General features: G+C 40.9%; 1 protein-coding gene across 1 annotated transcript in view; it reads left to right on the forward strand.

Moving 5' to 3' along the window:
* Window positions 1-16,856, forward strand: part of ENPEP (glutamyl aminopeptidase) — a 128,347-nt gene extending 111,491 nt beyond the window's left edge. The window contains exons 15-20 of the mRNA XM_077278968.1: window positions 10,425-10,498; window positions 10,577-10,678; window positions 12,305-12,475; window positions 13,374-13,517; window positions 13,598-13,679; window positions 14,807-16,856. Of these exons, the coding sequence (XP_077135083.1) occupies window positions 10,425-10,498; window positions 10,577-10,678; window positions 12,305-12,475; window positions 13,374-13,517; window positions 13,598-13,679; window positions 14,807-14,950 (717 nt within the window). The 3' untranslated portion in view covers window positions 14,951-16,856. The remainder of the gene's footprint in view (window positions 1-10,424; window positions 10,499-10,576; window positions 10,679-12,304; window positions 12,476-13,373; window positions 13,518-13,597; window positions 13,680-14,806) is intronic.
* Window positions 16,857-17,848: the final 992 nt, after the last annotated feature.

Consider the following 17,848-nt stretch of genomic DNA (forward strand, 5'->3'; position numbering starts at 1 on the left):
GGGCTCCACTTCATCCCGGGTGATGCGGACTCTCAGGGCTGTCCCAATCTCCTCCACGAAGCCCTTTCCTGTCTGAGGCAGGTAAACAATCATGACGCCCCACTTCGGCAGGGAGCCCTCCAGCAGCTCACCACACGCCTCCCGCTCCACTTCCCGCTGGAACTCCGCAATCAGGTGATTCCTGTACTCTTCCCAAGGGAAGGGCCCCATGTCTGGCCCCCCCGGTTCTTTGGGAGCAGGCAGCAGGAATGCTGGAGCGCCAGTGGCCGCAGCGGCGGCCGGGTCTGGTGCAGAGGTGAGGCGATCTCCCTGGGGGTCGCGGCACTCAGTACCCCTACCTGGGGTGACTCCTCCAGCGTCACTCCTTTCCCCTGGGGGAGGAACACGGGCTGGGGATTGCGCAGGCAAAGGGTGCCCCATCGACAGCTCCCTCGGATCCAGATCCTCCAGCGGGGGCATATCCGAATAATCCTCCGGTGACGGGGGTCGATGCGGGGCCATCCTTTTCTGCAGGCCTTCTCCAGTTTCCAGTCCCACCTCATCTGAGTCATAGTTTCGTTTCTTCGGTCTCCGCCCGCCATAGAAGATCAGGAGGCGGATCTCCCCTGTTGACGGGCCCGCCCTTAGGATGCAACAATATTTAGACTGGGCGGCCATTGACTTTCGCGCTCTCCAGCTTGCCTATGCCCACTCCACGCCCTTCTTCTTCTCCTGCGCTCTCCTCAGCGCTGTAATGGCGGCGGATTTTGGCGGCAAGTGGCACAGCACAGTCTTTGCAATAAAGTACAGTCCAAGCACAATAAATCACAGTTCCAAGGCACACATGACCTGATTCTTCAGGCTTAAGTAGATCCTGTTCGTGACGCCAAGTTGTAGCGCCCCCACTGCCGCAGGGCCGAGGGGTACCCGGTACCGGGCCTCTGAGTCTCTGCTCTGGGGTTGTCACGGTGGCTAGACCCGGTCCGTGACCCTGCTGAGGGGCGCACAATGATAGATGTAGATAGTGGTGGTGGTGCGGTGCAGTAAATAACGAGGACACCAGGTTGCAGTCTCTTTACCTCCTTACTGAAGGCCTCTGGGTCCTCAGTCCGGAATACGGTTCACCAGGCTGCGCAAGTCCGGCCGGTCCGATGGCACCTCCAGAGTTCTCCTTGCAGGTGGAAATCTGTGCCTTCCTGCTAGCGCTATGTGTTGTGGTCCTCCCCTGCTGTGCTTACGGGATAGTCCCCACAACTGTTGTGTCTCTTTCTTGTGTTCCCTCACAACTCGATTAGATGATGTTCTGCTAATCCTCCGTCCCTCCCGGTGTTATGGTTGGGACGCACCCGTATGACGGGTAGGCTCGGAGCTCTTCCGGGACCCTAGAGTCGCCCCTCTCCACAGGTTGCCCCCAGAGTCTGCATAGGTGATTTAGGTGAGACAGCCCGCCTGTGACTGACTGTCCTGCCGTTGGTTTGAAGTATTGCTTGGAGCTAGATATATGAATACTTCCTCGGCGTTCTGGCCGCCAGTTGTGCGCCTCAGTAGGATGTTGCCTCGGTCTTACAGCACGACTCCTACTGGTATTCTCCTTATTGCTTTGATCTCGTTTCTCACTCAGCACAATATATCTCGCTTCTGATCCTTTCTTAGGGCACCGCCACTATGCTGAGCAGGCACAGTCCCGTGACGTTCTTTCTTGTAGCCAGGCCTCTGTCAGGGTCCCAAACCTGACAGGGACCGTACCGAATCTTCCCCACAACACCCCCTGCCACAAGGTGTTGTCTGGTTCCAACACAGTCAGCTTTCTGTCTAACTTCCTGCCTGACCCCCAGTTTACCCACACGGTGAGGAGTGGCCTAATAAATAGCACCCTTAGCTCCCCCTGGAGGCCCGACTGTGAAATGTATTGGTGTATGTGATACCTAGTCAGATGAACTCCTTCAGTGCCATCAGACGTACCATAGCCCCCCTTAGCGGCGGAGCCACAGTACTGCAACGACCAGGACTCTGGGGCGCTGCAGATGGATAGTTAGATATATACAGTGCCTTGCGAAAGTGTTCGGCTCCCTGGAACTTTTCAACCTTTTACCACATATCATGCTTCAATCATAAAGATACCAAATATAAATTTTTGGTGAAGAATCAACAACTGGAACACAACTGTGAAGTTGAACGAAATTTATTGGTTATTTTAAATTTTTTTGGAAATTCAAAAACTGAAAATTGGGGCGTGCAATATTATTTGGCCACTTTACTTTCAGTGCAGCAAACTCACTCCAGAACTTCTTTGTGGATCTCTGAATGATCCAATATTGTCCTAAATGCCTAATGATGATAAATATAATCCACCTGTGTGTAATCAAGTCTCCGTATAAATGCCACTGCTCTGTGATAGTCTCAGGGTTCTGTTTGAAGCACAGAGAGCATCATGAAGACCAAGGAACACAACAGGCAGGTCCGTGATACTGTTGTGAAGAAGTTTAAAGCTGGATTTGGATACAAAATGATTTCCAAAACTTTAAACATCCCAAGGAGCACTGTGCAAGCGATCATATTGAAATGGAAGGAGTATCATACCACTGCAAATCTACCAAGACCCGGACGTCACTCTAAACTTTCATCTCAAACAAGGAGAACACTGATCAGAGATGCAGCCAAGAGGCCCATGATCAAAAGGTGGCGCAACAAAGTATTAAGTTAAAGGGGCCGAATAATATTGCACGCCCCACTTTTCAGTTTTTGAATTTCCACAAAAATGTAAAATAACCAATAAATTTCGTTCAACTTCACAATTGTGTTCCACTTGTTGTTGATTCTTCACCAAAAATTTACATTTGGCATCTTTATGTTTGAAGCATGATATGTGGGAAAAGGCTTAAAAGTTCCAGGGAGCCGAATACTTTCGCAAGGCACTGTGTATATATATATATATATATATATATATATATATATATATATATATATATATATATATATATATATATGTGTGTATTTATATTGAGAAGATAGAAAGATATAAGAAAAGCCGCCAATTCATGTGCTGTGTACTGTAAAATCACTTCAGGAGTCGACAGTATAGAAGAGATTTATTACATACAGGAAACACATATAGAATAGATAGATATATATATATGTCTGTGACAAATACAATTAGTACAGTGTGTGCAGCTTACTGTACATGTATTTAATTAATAAAAGATAATTTTTCAGAAAAAAATTGTGTGGGCTTCCGCACAATTTTCATAACCAGCAGAGGGAAAGCCGTCGGCTGGGGTCAATGTTGATAGCCTGGGAAGGGAGTAATACACATAGAGGTTCCCAGACTATTAATATCAATTCTCTGGCTGTTAAAATTACGTGAGGTCCCTCTATAATTAATAACCAGCAAAGGCTATGCAGACAACTGTGGGCTGATATTAATAGCCTAGGAAGGGGCCATGGATAATGGCACCCCAGCCTAAAAGCATCATCTCTCAGCCGCCCCAGAAAAGGCGGAATGTAACGCGGAGATCCTGGGAGCTGGCTCACCAGCTGCACAGGCTGCCAACATTGCCCATCATTATGGCCACCTGTTCAAATTGCTGATTATCGGAGACAGCGGTGTTGGGAAAAGTAGTTTACTCCTAAGGTTTGCTGATAATAACTTTTCAGGCAGCTACATCACAACAATCGGAGTTGATTTTAAAATCCGGGCAGTTGAAATTAATGGGGAAAAAGTGAAGCTCCAGATTTGGGACACAGCAGGGCAGAAACAATTTCGGACTATAACATCGACATACTACAGAGGGACGCATGGCGTCATTGTTGTTTATGACGTTACCAGTGCTTAGTCTTTTGTAAATGTAAAAAGTTGGTTACGTGAAATAAACCAGACTGTAATGATGTGTGCTGGATATTAGTGGGAAATATATGTATATGTATATATATATATATATATATATATATATATATATATATATATATATATATATAAATATATATATATATACTGTATATGTGTGTCACTGACATCTATATTTATCTATGTATTCTATAAGTATATATCTATCCTATCTATTCTATTGTAACTTGTGATTTGATTGTACATGGCACATGAACTGTTGGTTTTCAAAGGACACCGCTGCGTAAAAATCGTACAGCACTCGCATGGTCTGAGTGCTGTGCGATTTTTTTCTCGCACACATAGGCTTGCATTGGCAAGTCTCAGCTGAGTCTCGGTGACAATCGCAGCATGCTGTGATTTTACATGCACCCTGAATACGCCCGAGAAAATAAATGGTGATGTGAGCTGCCCCATAGATTAACACTGGGCCAAGTGCTATGCGATGTTTTCTACGGTAGTGTGACGCTGGCTTTAATCATATACTTTTAGGTCCATTTAGTTAAACATATAACCTAGCATATTAATCCATAAGAAGCAAAAATCCCATGGGGCAGATGGTAATAGCTTCATATTAGAACCAAAACCTCATAAAGAGGAATTAAAATTGCCCTCAAATTTTAAAAACCCATCAATGTTGGCCTTGTAAACTAGGGTGTCTGTCCTCATGGGGTGCACTTATATAATGCTGGGCAGCCCCCCTAATCAGTACAGTCGTCACTAGTAGGCTGTAAGCCAGACACTGTGCACTACATTTGTGTGACCAGCGTCCTATACAAGCCTTTTTTGGATGCAATTTTAATTCTAACCAATCAACCCCTCCATGAATTGGTAGGTTATGAGTGGATTTGCTGCATCCTGAAAGTGCATTAGTTTCTGATATCTGGGCAGGTAAATACTGCTGACTTTTTTTGCTGTGTTAAATGAGAAAATTTCCTCCCCGACTCCACATATGGCAATCAGACTAGTTCTCTGGATCAATGCCATATCACAGAATTTAGTACCCGCAACCTGTAATATTATATTTTTCAAGAAAAGCATCCAGGCCCTCCATGTACTTTTGTAGTGAATCAACCATTACAATCATGTGGCAGAAGGTTCCATAGTCTCACTGCTCTTACAGAAACGAATCACCGTCTGTGATCATGATTAAACCTTCTTTCCTCTAGATGTGGAGGATTCCCCCTTGGTCAGCTCTCAGCTGTATTCTGTGAGCAAAAGTGCTCCATTTCCCTACATTACAACAAAAAGGAAATAAAAATGAAGCCTTACACAGTTCTCAGTAAAATGAATCCCATTAGCAATATGCCCCTGCCTACTTTGATCCATGTCGCGGATCAGACTCGATAATGCAAGTCAATGGTCCCATGTAAAAGAGAATAGGATAGCTCACAGATGTCATCTATGGGCCGTCCGTATTTTACTGTTTAATCGGTAAGAGAAGCTAAGAATTTTTATTTCATACTAGCTGTACTACCCGGCTTCGCCCGGGTTAATGACTGCTGTTAGCAAAATAGAATGTGTTAACAAAAATTTATTCTGCACACAAAAACCACAAAACAAATAGATAGAAATGTAATTATTAAAAGGCAAAAACTAAGCTAATAGAAGAATTTCACAACATATATTAGCTTTGTTATACTGAGAATGTCTTTGTTGCCTATATTAACCAATCAGAGCTCAGGTTAATTAACTGTAGCAAAATAGAAGCTGAGCTGTGATTGGTTGCTATTGGCAGCCTGATAAATCCCCAGCCAACAGGAAGCCCTCCCCCCTGGCAGTATATATTAGCTCACACATACACATAATAGACAGGCCATGTGACTGACAGCTGCCGTATTTCCTATATGGTACATTTGTTGCTCTTGTAGTTTGTCTGCTTATTAATCAGATTTTTATTTTTGAAGGACAATACCAGACTTGTGTGTGTTTTAGGGTGAGTTTCATGTGTCAAGTTGTGTGTGTTGAGTTGCGTGTGGCGACATGCATGTAGCGACTTTTGTGAGATGAGTTTTGTGTGGTGACATGCGTGTAGCAACATTTTGTGTGTCGAGTTGCATGTGACAGGTTAGTGTAGCAAGTTGTGTGCAGCAAGATTTGTGCATGGCGAGTTTTGCGCGTGGCGAGTTTTATGTGTGGTGCGTTTTGAGTATGTGCAAGTTTTATGTGAGGCAACTTTTGCATGTGGTGCAACTTTTGTACATGTGGCAATTTTTCTGTGTGTGCAAGTTTTGCATGAGGTGAGTTTTCCATGAGGTGAGTTTTGCACGTGTGGCGAGTTTTGCGTGAGCCTAGTTTTGCATATGGCGAGTTTTGCATGTAGCGAGTTTTGCGCGTTGCGAGTTTTGAGTGGTGACTTTTGTGTTTCGACTTTTATGTGGCGAGGTTGGTGTGTGTGTGGTGAAATGTGTGCTGAGGGTGGTATATGTGTTCAAGCACGTGGTAGTGTGTGGCGCATTTTGTGTTTGTGTTCACATCCCAGTGTGTGGTGAGTATCCCATGTCGGGGCCCCACCTTAGCAACTGTACGGTATATACTCTTTGGCACCATCGCTCTCATTCTTTAAGTCCTCATTGTTCACATCTGGCAGCTGTCAATTTTCCTCCAACACTTTTCCCTTCACTTTTTCCCCATTATGTAGATAGGGGCAAAATTGTTTGGTGAATTGGAATGCGCGGGGTTAAAATTTCACCTCACAACATAGCCTATGACGCTCTCGGGGTCCAGACGTGTGACTGTGCAAAATTTTGTGGCTGTAGCTGCGACGGTGCAGATGCCAATCCCGGACATACACACATACATACATACACACATTCAGCTTTATATATTAGATATACCTGTATGTAATCTCCTGTATATAGTATATACCTGTGTGTCATCTCACCTATATATAGTATATATCTGTGTGTCATCTCCTTCTGTATATAGTATATACCTGTATGTCATCTCCTCCTATACATAGCATATACCTGTATGTCATCTCCTCCTGTATATACTATATACCTGTAGGTAATCTGCTCCTGTATATAGTATATACCTGTGTGTCATCTCCTCCTGTATATAGTATATACCTGTATGTCATCTCCTCCTGTATGTAGTATGTACCTGTATGTCATCTCCTCCTCTATATAGTATATACCTGTGTGTCATCTCTCCTGTATATAGTATATATCTGTGTGTCATCTCCTCCTGTATATAGCATATACCTGTGTGTCATCTCCCCTGTAAATAGTATATACCTGTGTGTCATCTCCTCCTGTATATAGTATATAACTGTATGTCATCTCCTCCTGTATTAGCCCTCGTTCACACGTTATTTGGTCAGTATTTTTACCTCAGTATTTGTAAGCTAAAATGGCAGCCTGATAAATCCCCAGCCAACAGTAAGCCCTCCCCCTGGCAGTATATATTAGCTCACACATACACATAATAGACTGGTCATGTGACTGACAGCTGCCGGATTCCTATATGGTACATTTGTTGCTCTTGTAGTTTGTCTGCTTATTAATCAGATTTTTATTTTTGAAGGATAATACCAGACTTGTGTGTGTTTTAGGGCGAGTTTCGTGTGTCAAGTTGTGTGTGTTGAGTTGCGTGTGGCGACATGCATGTAGGGACTTTTGTGAGATGAGTTTTGTGTGGCGACATGTGTGTAGCAACTTTTTGTGTGTCGAGTTGCATGTGACAGGTTAGTGTAGCAAGTTGTGTGCAGCAAGTTTTGCGCATGGCGAGTTTTGCGCGTGGCGAGTTTTATGTGTGGTGCCTTTTGAGTATGTGCAAGTTTTGTGTGAGGCAACTTTTGCATGTGTTGCAACTTTTGTGTATGTGGCAATTTTTCTGCGTGTGGCAATTTTTCTGCGTGTGCAAGTTTTGCGTGTGGCGAGTTTTCCATGAGGTGAGTTTTGCACGTGTGGCGAATTTTGCATGTGGAGATTTTTGCGCGTGGCGAGTTTTGAGCGGCGACTTTTGTGTTTCTACTTTTATGTGGTGAGGTTGGTGTATGTGTGGTGAAATGTGCGCTGAGGGTGGTATATGTGTTCGAGCACGTGGTAGTGTGTGGCGCATTTTGTGTGTGTGTTCATATCCCCGTGGTGGTGTGGTGATTATCCCATGTCGGGGCCCCACCTTAGCAACTGTACAGTATATACTCTTTGGCGCCATCACTCTCATTCTTTAAGTCCCCCTTGTTCACATCTGGCAGCTGTTAATTTGCCTCCAACACTTTTCCTTTCATATTTTCCCCATTATGTAGATAGGGGCAAAAATGTTTGGTGAATTGGAAAGCGCGGGGTTAAAATTTCACCTCACAACATAGCCTATGACGCTCTCGGGGTCCAGACGTGTGACTGTGCAAATTTTTGTGCCTGTAGCTGCGACGCCTCCAACACTTTTCCTTTCACTTTTTCCCCATTATGTAGATAGGGGCAAAATTGTTTGGTGAATTGGAAAGCGCGGGGTTAAAATTTCACCTCACAACATAGCCTATGACGCTCTCGGGGTCCAGACGTGTGACTGTGCAAAATTTTGTGGCTGTAGCTGCGACGGTTCAGATGCCAATCCCGGACATACATACATACATACATACATACACACACACACACATTCAGCTTTATATATTAGATGAGAGAAATGGATGCAATAAGGGTTGCAAAGCCTGATGCATGCTCCAAAAATGGATCCAGCACATTGAAAAAACAAGAACTGTTTTTCAAATATGAGGAAGAACAAACTGATGCGTGGAGGCGGACAATCAGATGTAGTAGACTGTGTATGGTGTCCGTCTCCAGTAGGCGTACATGTCTCAAATCGATGCATGTCACAGCACACGTTCGATCTCTCGGCACCATTATATTCTATGGCCCTGTCGGCGCATACGCCCGAATCCCGTTTTGTGGGGGGTTCGAACATAAGCCCCGATGAGACCAACGAAAAATCAACATAATGCTAAATAGGATTATCAAGGTGACATTGCTGTGCACGTGTTCACTATTTTGTTACTTCTTTTAACTACTTTGCAATTCAAAAATCTGTTTATTCTTCCACTATCAAGGAAAGTCCAGAGAAAAGACACAAAAGACAATGGTGAAACTGCGTCATAAAAAATACAGTTTTTTTCCTGCGTCATTAAAAGTACAATTTTTTTCTTAAGTGTCATTCCCGATAAAAACTGTCATGTGTACATACCCTTAGGGGCATGTAAGATCATAATGTAATATAAATGAGAGGTAAAGGAGTTGCCCATAGCATGTAATCAGGTCTAGATTTTAATTTGATTAGAATCTGATTCATTGCTATGGTCTACTCCTTTTCATTGGATTAGTTTTGACAAATCTTTCATAATAGTTATTAAAGCTCCAGGATAAGCACATCCCTGTATAATTTCAAGTTTTTAATAAAGAATTACAAAATAAGTGCCCTGAAAACTCCAGTCATTTCAGTTTAAATGTATCAATGTAAAAGAAGACCAAAACATTGCAAATATTTACCTCCTCGTAACTAAGAGATAAACATTAATATAGAGGCAGACATACTATTGGTGGCATCCGTGCAGCCACCCAGGGGGCTCAAGAGGTAAATAGGTGGAATTGTGCATTATGATAAGTTATTGGGCTTCAAATGACCCATATATTGTTCCTGCACAGGGCCTTCTTCTGCAATGATATGGAGCTAAAGTGAGTTGGATGTCTTACTCACATATGGAAGGTGGTCATATATCTTGGATTGTTGTCACTGTACTGCTTGTTTAACCAACAATGATGCTTCTTTAAATGATACCTTTTAGAAGGGGTTTATAAAAGAAACTTGCTAGTTAATAAAGCCATGTGTTCACAGCAACTTTTTCTCTATGTAGTGCAAGAGGGATGTAATTGGCAGTCTGAGAGACAAAGTACACTGTAGGTCTGTTATGTGTTCAGCATATCTCATAATGATAACGATTTTTAATTAGTAGAAGAACACCAGAACGAAACAAATGTGGGGACTAATCCCATATTATTTTATAAGATTGTTGCCATTCATCGAATATATCTGTTATTACGCTGGTTTGGTTTTAAAGCTTGATCAGAAAATGTAGTATGCAGCGTTTTTTGATCTGGCTATGAATGCCAGCCACAACTTTGAAATCAGTGTTGTCCAGCTTAGACTTAAGGGGAACCTACCAATTGTCAACAAAAATGTGTTTAAATCAGAATTCTTGTAAAAACACCTTAATAAATTGAGCTTAAAGACTTTTGACTACTTGTCAAATTATTAGTGCAAAGAAGAATCTAGCACTCGGGTAGATAATGAAGAAAATCTTTATTCGTGTCATCCAATACACAGTGTGACGTTTCGATCCCAATGACCTTCATGAAATATACATTGGTGAGGTGATGGAAAGGACAGTTTGAGAAAGATTGTTCCAAAAGTGCTAGGAGAATGGTAACAGCCATTGTTAGCTAATGTGCACAACTTGCCAAACTAGTTTAGACAATGTGTAGATTAGAATATGAAGAAGCTTTTCAAGATACAGTTGTGTAGAACGTAATGGTCATAAACAATAATTAAGAAAAATGTATTACAGGAATATTTACAGAAAAAAGTTAAACCAATTGCAAATAATCTTGGATGGCTTGATGAAGGCAGTGACATTCAGAAGTAAGTGCATGGTGCCATCAAAACGAAATAATTGGCACATATATCCTGTCAGGATAACTGTTTTTCTGTGGCTTTTAGGCTCCTTCGAACTTCAGTACTGGCTCTTGCTTGTGGGATTGGAGATCCTGATGCACTAAACAATTCCTTAAACATTTTCAAACAATGGAAGGCTGGGACAGGGTAATGGAAACTTCTTGCAATGCTATTCTAGATGTATTTTTCCAAATAATGATATTTACTTCATAACATGTTTATATTCACATAATATGAAGTTCATCATCGTCATGCTTCAGTATAGTGACTCTCCTGAGATGTATGAGATTTTTTCTTTTGTTGCAATAAAGTAACAGCACAGAAATGTTAAAAGCGTTCAAACATCTAAGCTGCTCCACATTCAAATACTTTTGATGGATGGTGTAATCAGGGCCGCCTCCAGATTTTCTTGGGCCCTGGGCGAAAGAGTATGAGTGGGCCCCTTAAACACATAGCACGATTCATGATGCACAGATGTGGCAGAGAAGTATAGGTAAAGTACAATGCCAAATAATTCACTTACTTCTTACATTACATTATTGTAAATTGTACAGTAGATCAGAAACCGGATAGTATAGTCCTCCATACAGTATAATGGGCCCATTTATTGCTTCATACAAAATAAAGAACCCCACATAAACCTCCACACAATATAATGGACCCTGTATATTTCTCCATACATAATGAGCACCATATAATGCTCCATACAGTATATGATGGGCCCCATACAGTATAATGAACCCCATATATTGCTCCATACAGTATAATGAGCCCCATATAATTCTCCAACCAGTATAATGAGCCAAACAAAATGCTCCATACAGTATAATGAGAACCATATATTGCTCTACACATAATGAGCCCCATATAATGCTCCATATTTGTAGATTGTGAGCCCTCATGGGCAGTGTCCTCTCTCCTTCTGTACCAGTCGTGACTTGTATTGTTTAAGATTACTATACTTGTTTTTTATTATATATACCCCTCCTCACATGTAAAGCGCCATGGAATAAATGGCGCTATAATAATAAATAATAATAATAATAATATAGTATATGATGGGCCCCATATATTGCTCCATAAAGAATATGCCCCATACAAGGCTCCATACAGTATATTATGGGCCCCATATATTGCTCCATATATAATGGGCCCATGTAATGCTCCATACAGTATAAGATGGGCACCATACAGTATAATGAGCCCCATATATTGCTCCATAAAGTATAACGAGTAACATATATTGCTCCATACAGTATAATAAGCCCCATATAATTCTCCATACAGTATAATTAGCCCCATATATTGCTCCATATATGATGAGCCCCATATATAATGCTCCGTACAGTATAAGATGGGCCCCATATATTGCTCCAAACAGAATAGGCCCCATATAATGCTCCATCCAACAGGTAAAAATTCCTACAACACTCTAAAATCTCGTAAAAAGCCAGAATAGTTGGAGTTGTTTTAGTTGCAAAGAGTGGACCAGCTCCATATTAATGCCTATAGATTCAGAATGGGATGTCTTAAAAGTTCTTGTAGGTGTAAAGTGTAGGTGTTCCAATACTTGTATCCATATAGTATACACATGACTACGCAAACATGCATATATTGTACAGCATCGTATAGAGTTGTAAAAGTCTGCAAAATTAATACAACGGTTCCTTTTCCTCTTAATATTTCCGCTAACCAAATACTATACAGAGCAGAATAAGCAATAGCATTAGTGTGCAATTTAGCTAATACATTGTTTGTACATTGTTTTTCTAGGATCCCCGTGAACCTCAGACAGCTGGTGTATCGTTATGGGATGTTGCAGTCTGGTGAAGAGGAATACTGGAATTTTATGTTTCAGGAGTATCTAAAAACATCATTAGCTCAGGAGAAAGAAAAACTTCTACAGGGACTAGCATCAGTGAACAGCATCCCACTTCTGGACAGGTCTTCTAAAAGTTTTTCCTTTTTTTTAGATTAGTTTTTAAACAATACATTGTCTGACAATCACTTACATTCACATTATACAGGGTGGATGTTCTATAGCAGGAGAACTCAACGTGGCTCATGGTCCCATGATCTGCGGTCCACAGCAGTATGCCAGCTTAGTGCATTAGCATTAGGTGTAGCAAACAGCTATGAGAAGGACTCTAGATGGTGAATTTGTGATGAGTAGCCCTGTACACAAGAGCAGATCTGAGGGTTGAGGGGTACGATCATGGGTAGTACATATTGGAGATTGGATGATACTGTCATTTAGAGGGGTGCGTGAAGCTGGATGCAATAGTGTGGTGGGTGTGCTTGATGCAAGAATACCAAAGGGTGGTATAGTGACAACTCCTAGATTTCAGTGGACTGCCTATAAGGACGGGTGGCACAATGTCTTGATGTGCTCCCTATCGGAAAGCTTTGGGAGTCATTATACTGGTGCTGCGGGGCTCTGGGAGTCACTACTATCAGGAGAGAGGGGTGTTGAATGGGGCTCTAGAGCATGGCTCAGACCTAAAGGTGGCATTCAAGGTAAGAAAGGTTGGGGACCACATCTCTATAGAGATACTAAAGATTGCAGACTACGGAGATTGATTAGTAATGCATGAGGTTTGCAGCTCTATCAATTTTTTCATATTGAGTCTATATACTATATTTCTAATGACTGAGATTAAACAAATCAGTGTATTCTCAGTAACTTAGATAGCTACATGGGGGTACATTGACAAAATAACTGTTTCTACATACATGTATTAATGTTTGTATTCCTTTTTACCCAAAGTGCACTATACCCAATACGTCTGTCTGAACATAGGCATGTAAGGTGAATAAATGTTTATTTTCTTTTTCTCATTAGATTACTCAGAAGCATCTATGACACCAGTCTTATTAAGAGCCAAGATGCGCTGAATGTCATATATTATATATCCGCATACAGCAAGCTTGGAAAACAAATGGCTTGGGACTGGGTGAGAATAAATTGGGACTTTTTAGTAAACAGGTAACTTTAAGACTAATCAGTACAAACATATCAAAGCTTTGTTCCAAAATCACAACAAGGCGTTTTTATTTTCATATCAGGTACACCATCAATGATCGAAACCTTGGACGGATAATTACAAGAATATCTACAACATTTAACACAGAGACTCAACTGTGGCAAGTAGGTGCTCTTGTGCATTGAGTTTATCTTAGCCATCAAATCCCGACTTTTTTTGTGGAATATTTTTATGTGTTAATAAACAATAAATAATTAGTTGATTAACAATCAAACAGCTTTAATCAGGAGTTAGTTTTATACACTGGTTCTTGGCCTGACCAATTCTCTTAAAGAAGGTTTCCCAAGAACACAGTTAAATTTAACCAACATTTTAATCAATAGATCTTGGAATAATAATAATTTCCACAATTAGATGTGTTTAAAAAAAAGTCCCTGTGCTGAGATAATCTTATAACTGTGCCCCTGCTGTGTACTGTGTAATGGCTGTGTCTGACCGTGCAGGGACATGGTCTGATCATACCACATCTCCTGGGCAGGGGGGGACGTAAAAGAGATTATACACATAGGACAGCAGGGGATCACAGCAAACAGGTAGTGATATGTTTTGCCTCAGAAAAAAGAATCAGCAGTGATCCCCTGCTGTCCTATCTGTATACTCTGTTGCTTCCCCCCCTGCCCAGGAGCTGTTGTGTGCTCAGACCATGTTCCTGTACGGTCAGACACGGCCATTACACAGTAGCAGCACATTTACAGGGTTATCTCAGCACAGGAAAAAAAAAAGTTGACACATCCAATCCTGGAATTTATTTTTATCCTAACATCTATTAATTAAAATATACTTTATTTGTAAGAAAAACTATTTAAGGATTCTAGATAAATATTTTATCTTATCCCCGTGGCAGTGTTTCAATTATTTTTCTATTAATGAAAGGTGAAATATACATTTTTAATAATATGTTGCTTGTGAGTTTATCAAAGAAACATCTCATGATGCGCTGCTCTAATCACCTGACCGCTGCAGCCAATCTCAGGCCTCAGAAGCCTTGTGACTAGAACAGTGACATCAGTGCAGTCTGCCATGGATCCGTGAGGGTAATAGCAGGTGAGAATAAATCTTGTTATTTCCCCCGCATCCATGGCACCTTTACAATGTTTAGTTAGACAAGACCACTCTTTTAGTTTGTCTAAGCAAGATTGTGGAAACTATTATTTATAATACACAGCATTTATTAATGAAAGTGGATTATGTATAGCTGTAGAGCTGACTTTTCTCATTCTACATTTTCTAGATGGAAAATTTTTTTGAGACAAATCCAAATGCAGGGGCAGGAGAAACCCCGAGGAAGCAAGCACTGGAAACTGTAAAAAATAACATTGAATGGGTTGCAGCTAACAAAAATGGTATCAAGGCCTGGCTGGAAGCAAATGCTTGAACACTTGAATATAGATCACAATTCTGAATGGACAAATTTATTGTGAATGAGTAAACCAAAAAAAAGGGAAAGTCTGGACCATATATGCCGTGTCCCTGCTAGGCCTGTTTTCCATAATCAATATTCCGGACCCATAAAGGTGCCTTTAACAATGTTCAGTGTGTTTGTTTTATATTTATTATCTGAAACAAGTGAAAAATAAATATCTCCATATATTGTTTTTAAGGGTTCAGTAAAGTCCTGTACTGTGGGGTTTTGTCACTCTAAATGTCACTCTGGTTTAGATTGTATTCTTCATCAAATAATAATTCTGTTGCATTTTTCCTTATAATCCTGTACTTTGCTGTCCCTCTATTAGGCTAGGCTCTGACAGGTGTATGTCAAGGTCTGTAAACAGGTTTCAATGCCTGGACTAAACACAGGTCCCCTGCTCTGAACTTGTAGCATCATATGTGTCTATGAGGCTGTAAGTCCAGGTTGGCAGACCGGTGGTCAGTCCAGGCATTGAGGTCTAGATACAGACAGTGAAAAACACCTGTCTGGACCGGGCCACAAACTGATCGTTAAAGGGATATTACCATCTCCCAGAATTTATCACAATATGTAGTAGATGTTATTATAATAATATTAGCAAATACTTCCAATTAGAAATCTAGTGTAGTTCTTCTGATTTGCTATGTCATTTACCCCATGTGCAGGGCATTGCAGTAGCTTACATATCCATGGTTACGACCACTAACAACTGACTAACTTACTGTCACTATATGAGTGGTCATATGTTTAGCCATGCATACCTAAGCAACTGCAATACCCTTTACAGTGCGTAAGAGACATAGCGAATCAGAAGAACTATACTGAATTTGTAAGGATGAGATTATTACACGTACTACATATCCGTATAGGAGTTTGGAGATGGGAATACCTCTTTAATGCACTGCCATTCCTCATTTTTAATGGGCCATATGTCTACACAGCCTGACACTGTCAGCAATTGATGGATAATAAAGTTGGGTTATGATCAAACATCAGGTACATGCAATAGAAAAGGGGTTATATAAATTTGTAAAATAGAGTCCCTTTGCTTTTTTTACTAGTAGCATGCCATCCTTATCCTTGTGTCATGTCAGATATTGCAGATTAGCGTTACTTAAATTATGCAATACTATATTTTTTCATGAATCTACAAGACATGTAAAGATAAGAAACGTAATATATCTTAGTAGGAAAATATGCTTTTCTTCTCCAAATATCAGTCACTTTTTGTCTTCTGTACTGATCATTCACTCTCAAAAACTGCTCGGGTAGATCTACAAATCTGTCTTCAGTAGCTGCCTATAGAAGTCTATGGAGAGGACAGGTCAGAGAAGCTGCTGGGTGACAGAAGCAGAATGAAAGAAAAAGAAACTGCTGAGATTTCATGTGCAGAGGGAGAAACTGCTAAAATGCAGGATACAAATCATATACTGGCCACATATAGTCCTCAAGTACACATTCCTCACAGTGTGATCTTTGGCTGTGCCTAATGTACAATCTCACTGTGCACCACTCTGTAGATGATTATTAACCCAAAGTTAAAGGAGTTATAAGGATTCTGAAGTCTGCAATCACAAAAAGTTACTGCAGACCTTAAGCAGGAGGCCGGACAAACCCTTTAAATATAAAATTGAGATGTTCATTGCTTAAAGTGAAATTCTCAAAACTGAAAATACATATTTTACTAATCTTGCTATCAGATAATTTACATGTTAGATCTTATTCATTAATTTGATGATTTTTTTGTACAAATTATTTGAACATAATAAATTATTAGCACGTATAATTTTTATTAGAAATATTTTTTGTAAATGAAATGTATTCTTTTTTATTTGTCAGATTTACAATTTAATTAAATTTAATATTTTCACCATACACAGTTTGACGTGATCTTATTGTTTTCAGAAAAATGTTAAATAATCATTTACATGATGATCATGTTACGTTATTATGATAAAAACTTGGTAAAGCGTTTCGCATTATAGTTATTAGGTTATACCCTATCGATACGGGCTATGGCAGAAAGTACTAGGGTACCGACTGCTGGGACCCCCCAGGGTTTCCAAAAATGAGGCTTTGCAGAATGGAGTGGAGATCAAACATGCGTGCGCTGATCCACTGATTTTCTATGGGACTGCTGAAGATAGCTGATTACATCGCTTGGATATTTCTGGCAGAATGAATGGAGCAGAGGCGGGCATGCTCAATCTCCACTCCATTCACAATGGGTGTGTAGAGCCTCGTTCTTTAGATCACTGGGGATCTCAGCACTTGGACTCCCTCAATCAGTAAGGCTGGTTTCACACTTGCGTTTTTATCTGCATGCGTTTTTTAAAAACGCATGTGTGAAAAACGCATGTAAACGCGGTAAAACGCATGCGTTTTTTAGACGCATGCGTTTTTATAGAAAAACACAAGAAAACACAAGAAAACACAAGAAAACCCTAACCCTAACCCTACCCCTAACCCTAACCCTAAACGTGACTGAAATACGTGGCACTGAAATACGTGCAACTGAAATACGTGGTACTTAAATACGTGGCACTTAAATACGTGGCACGTGGCACTTAAATACGTGGCATGTGGCACTTAAATACGTGGCACGTGGCACTTAAATACGTGGCACGTGGCACTTAAATACGTGGCACGTGGCACTTAAATACGTGGCACTTAAATACGTGGCACGTGGCACTTAAATATGTGGTACTTAAATACGTGGCACTTAAATACGTGGCACGTGGCACTTTAATATGTGGCACGTGGCACTTAAATACGTGGCACGTGGCATACGTGGCACTGAAATACGTTGATACGTGGCACTTAAATACGTGGCACTTAAATACGTGGCACGTGGCACTTAAATAT

This window comes from Ranitomeya variabilis, chromosome 1, assembly GCF_051348905.1.
Source record: "Ranitomeya variabilis isolate aRanVar5 chromosome 1, aRanVar5.hap1, whole genome shotgun sequence".
Taxonomy (NCBI): Eukaryota; Metazoa; Chordata; class Amphibia; order Anura; family Dendrobatidae; genus Ranitomeya; species Ranitomeya variabilis.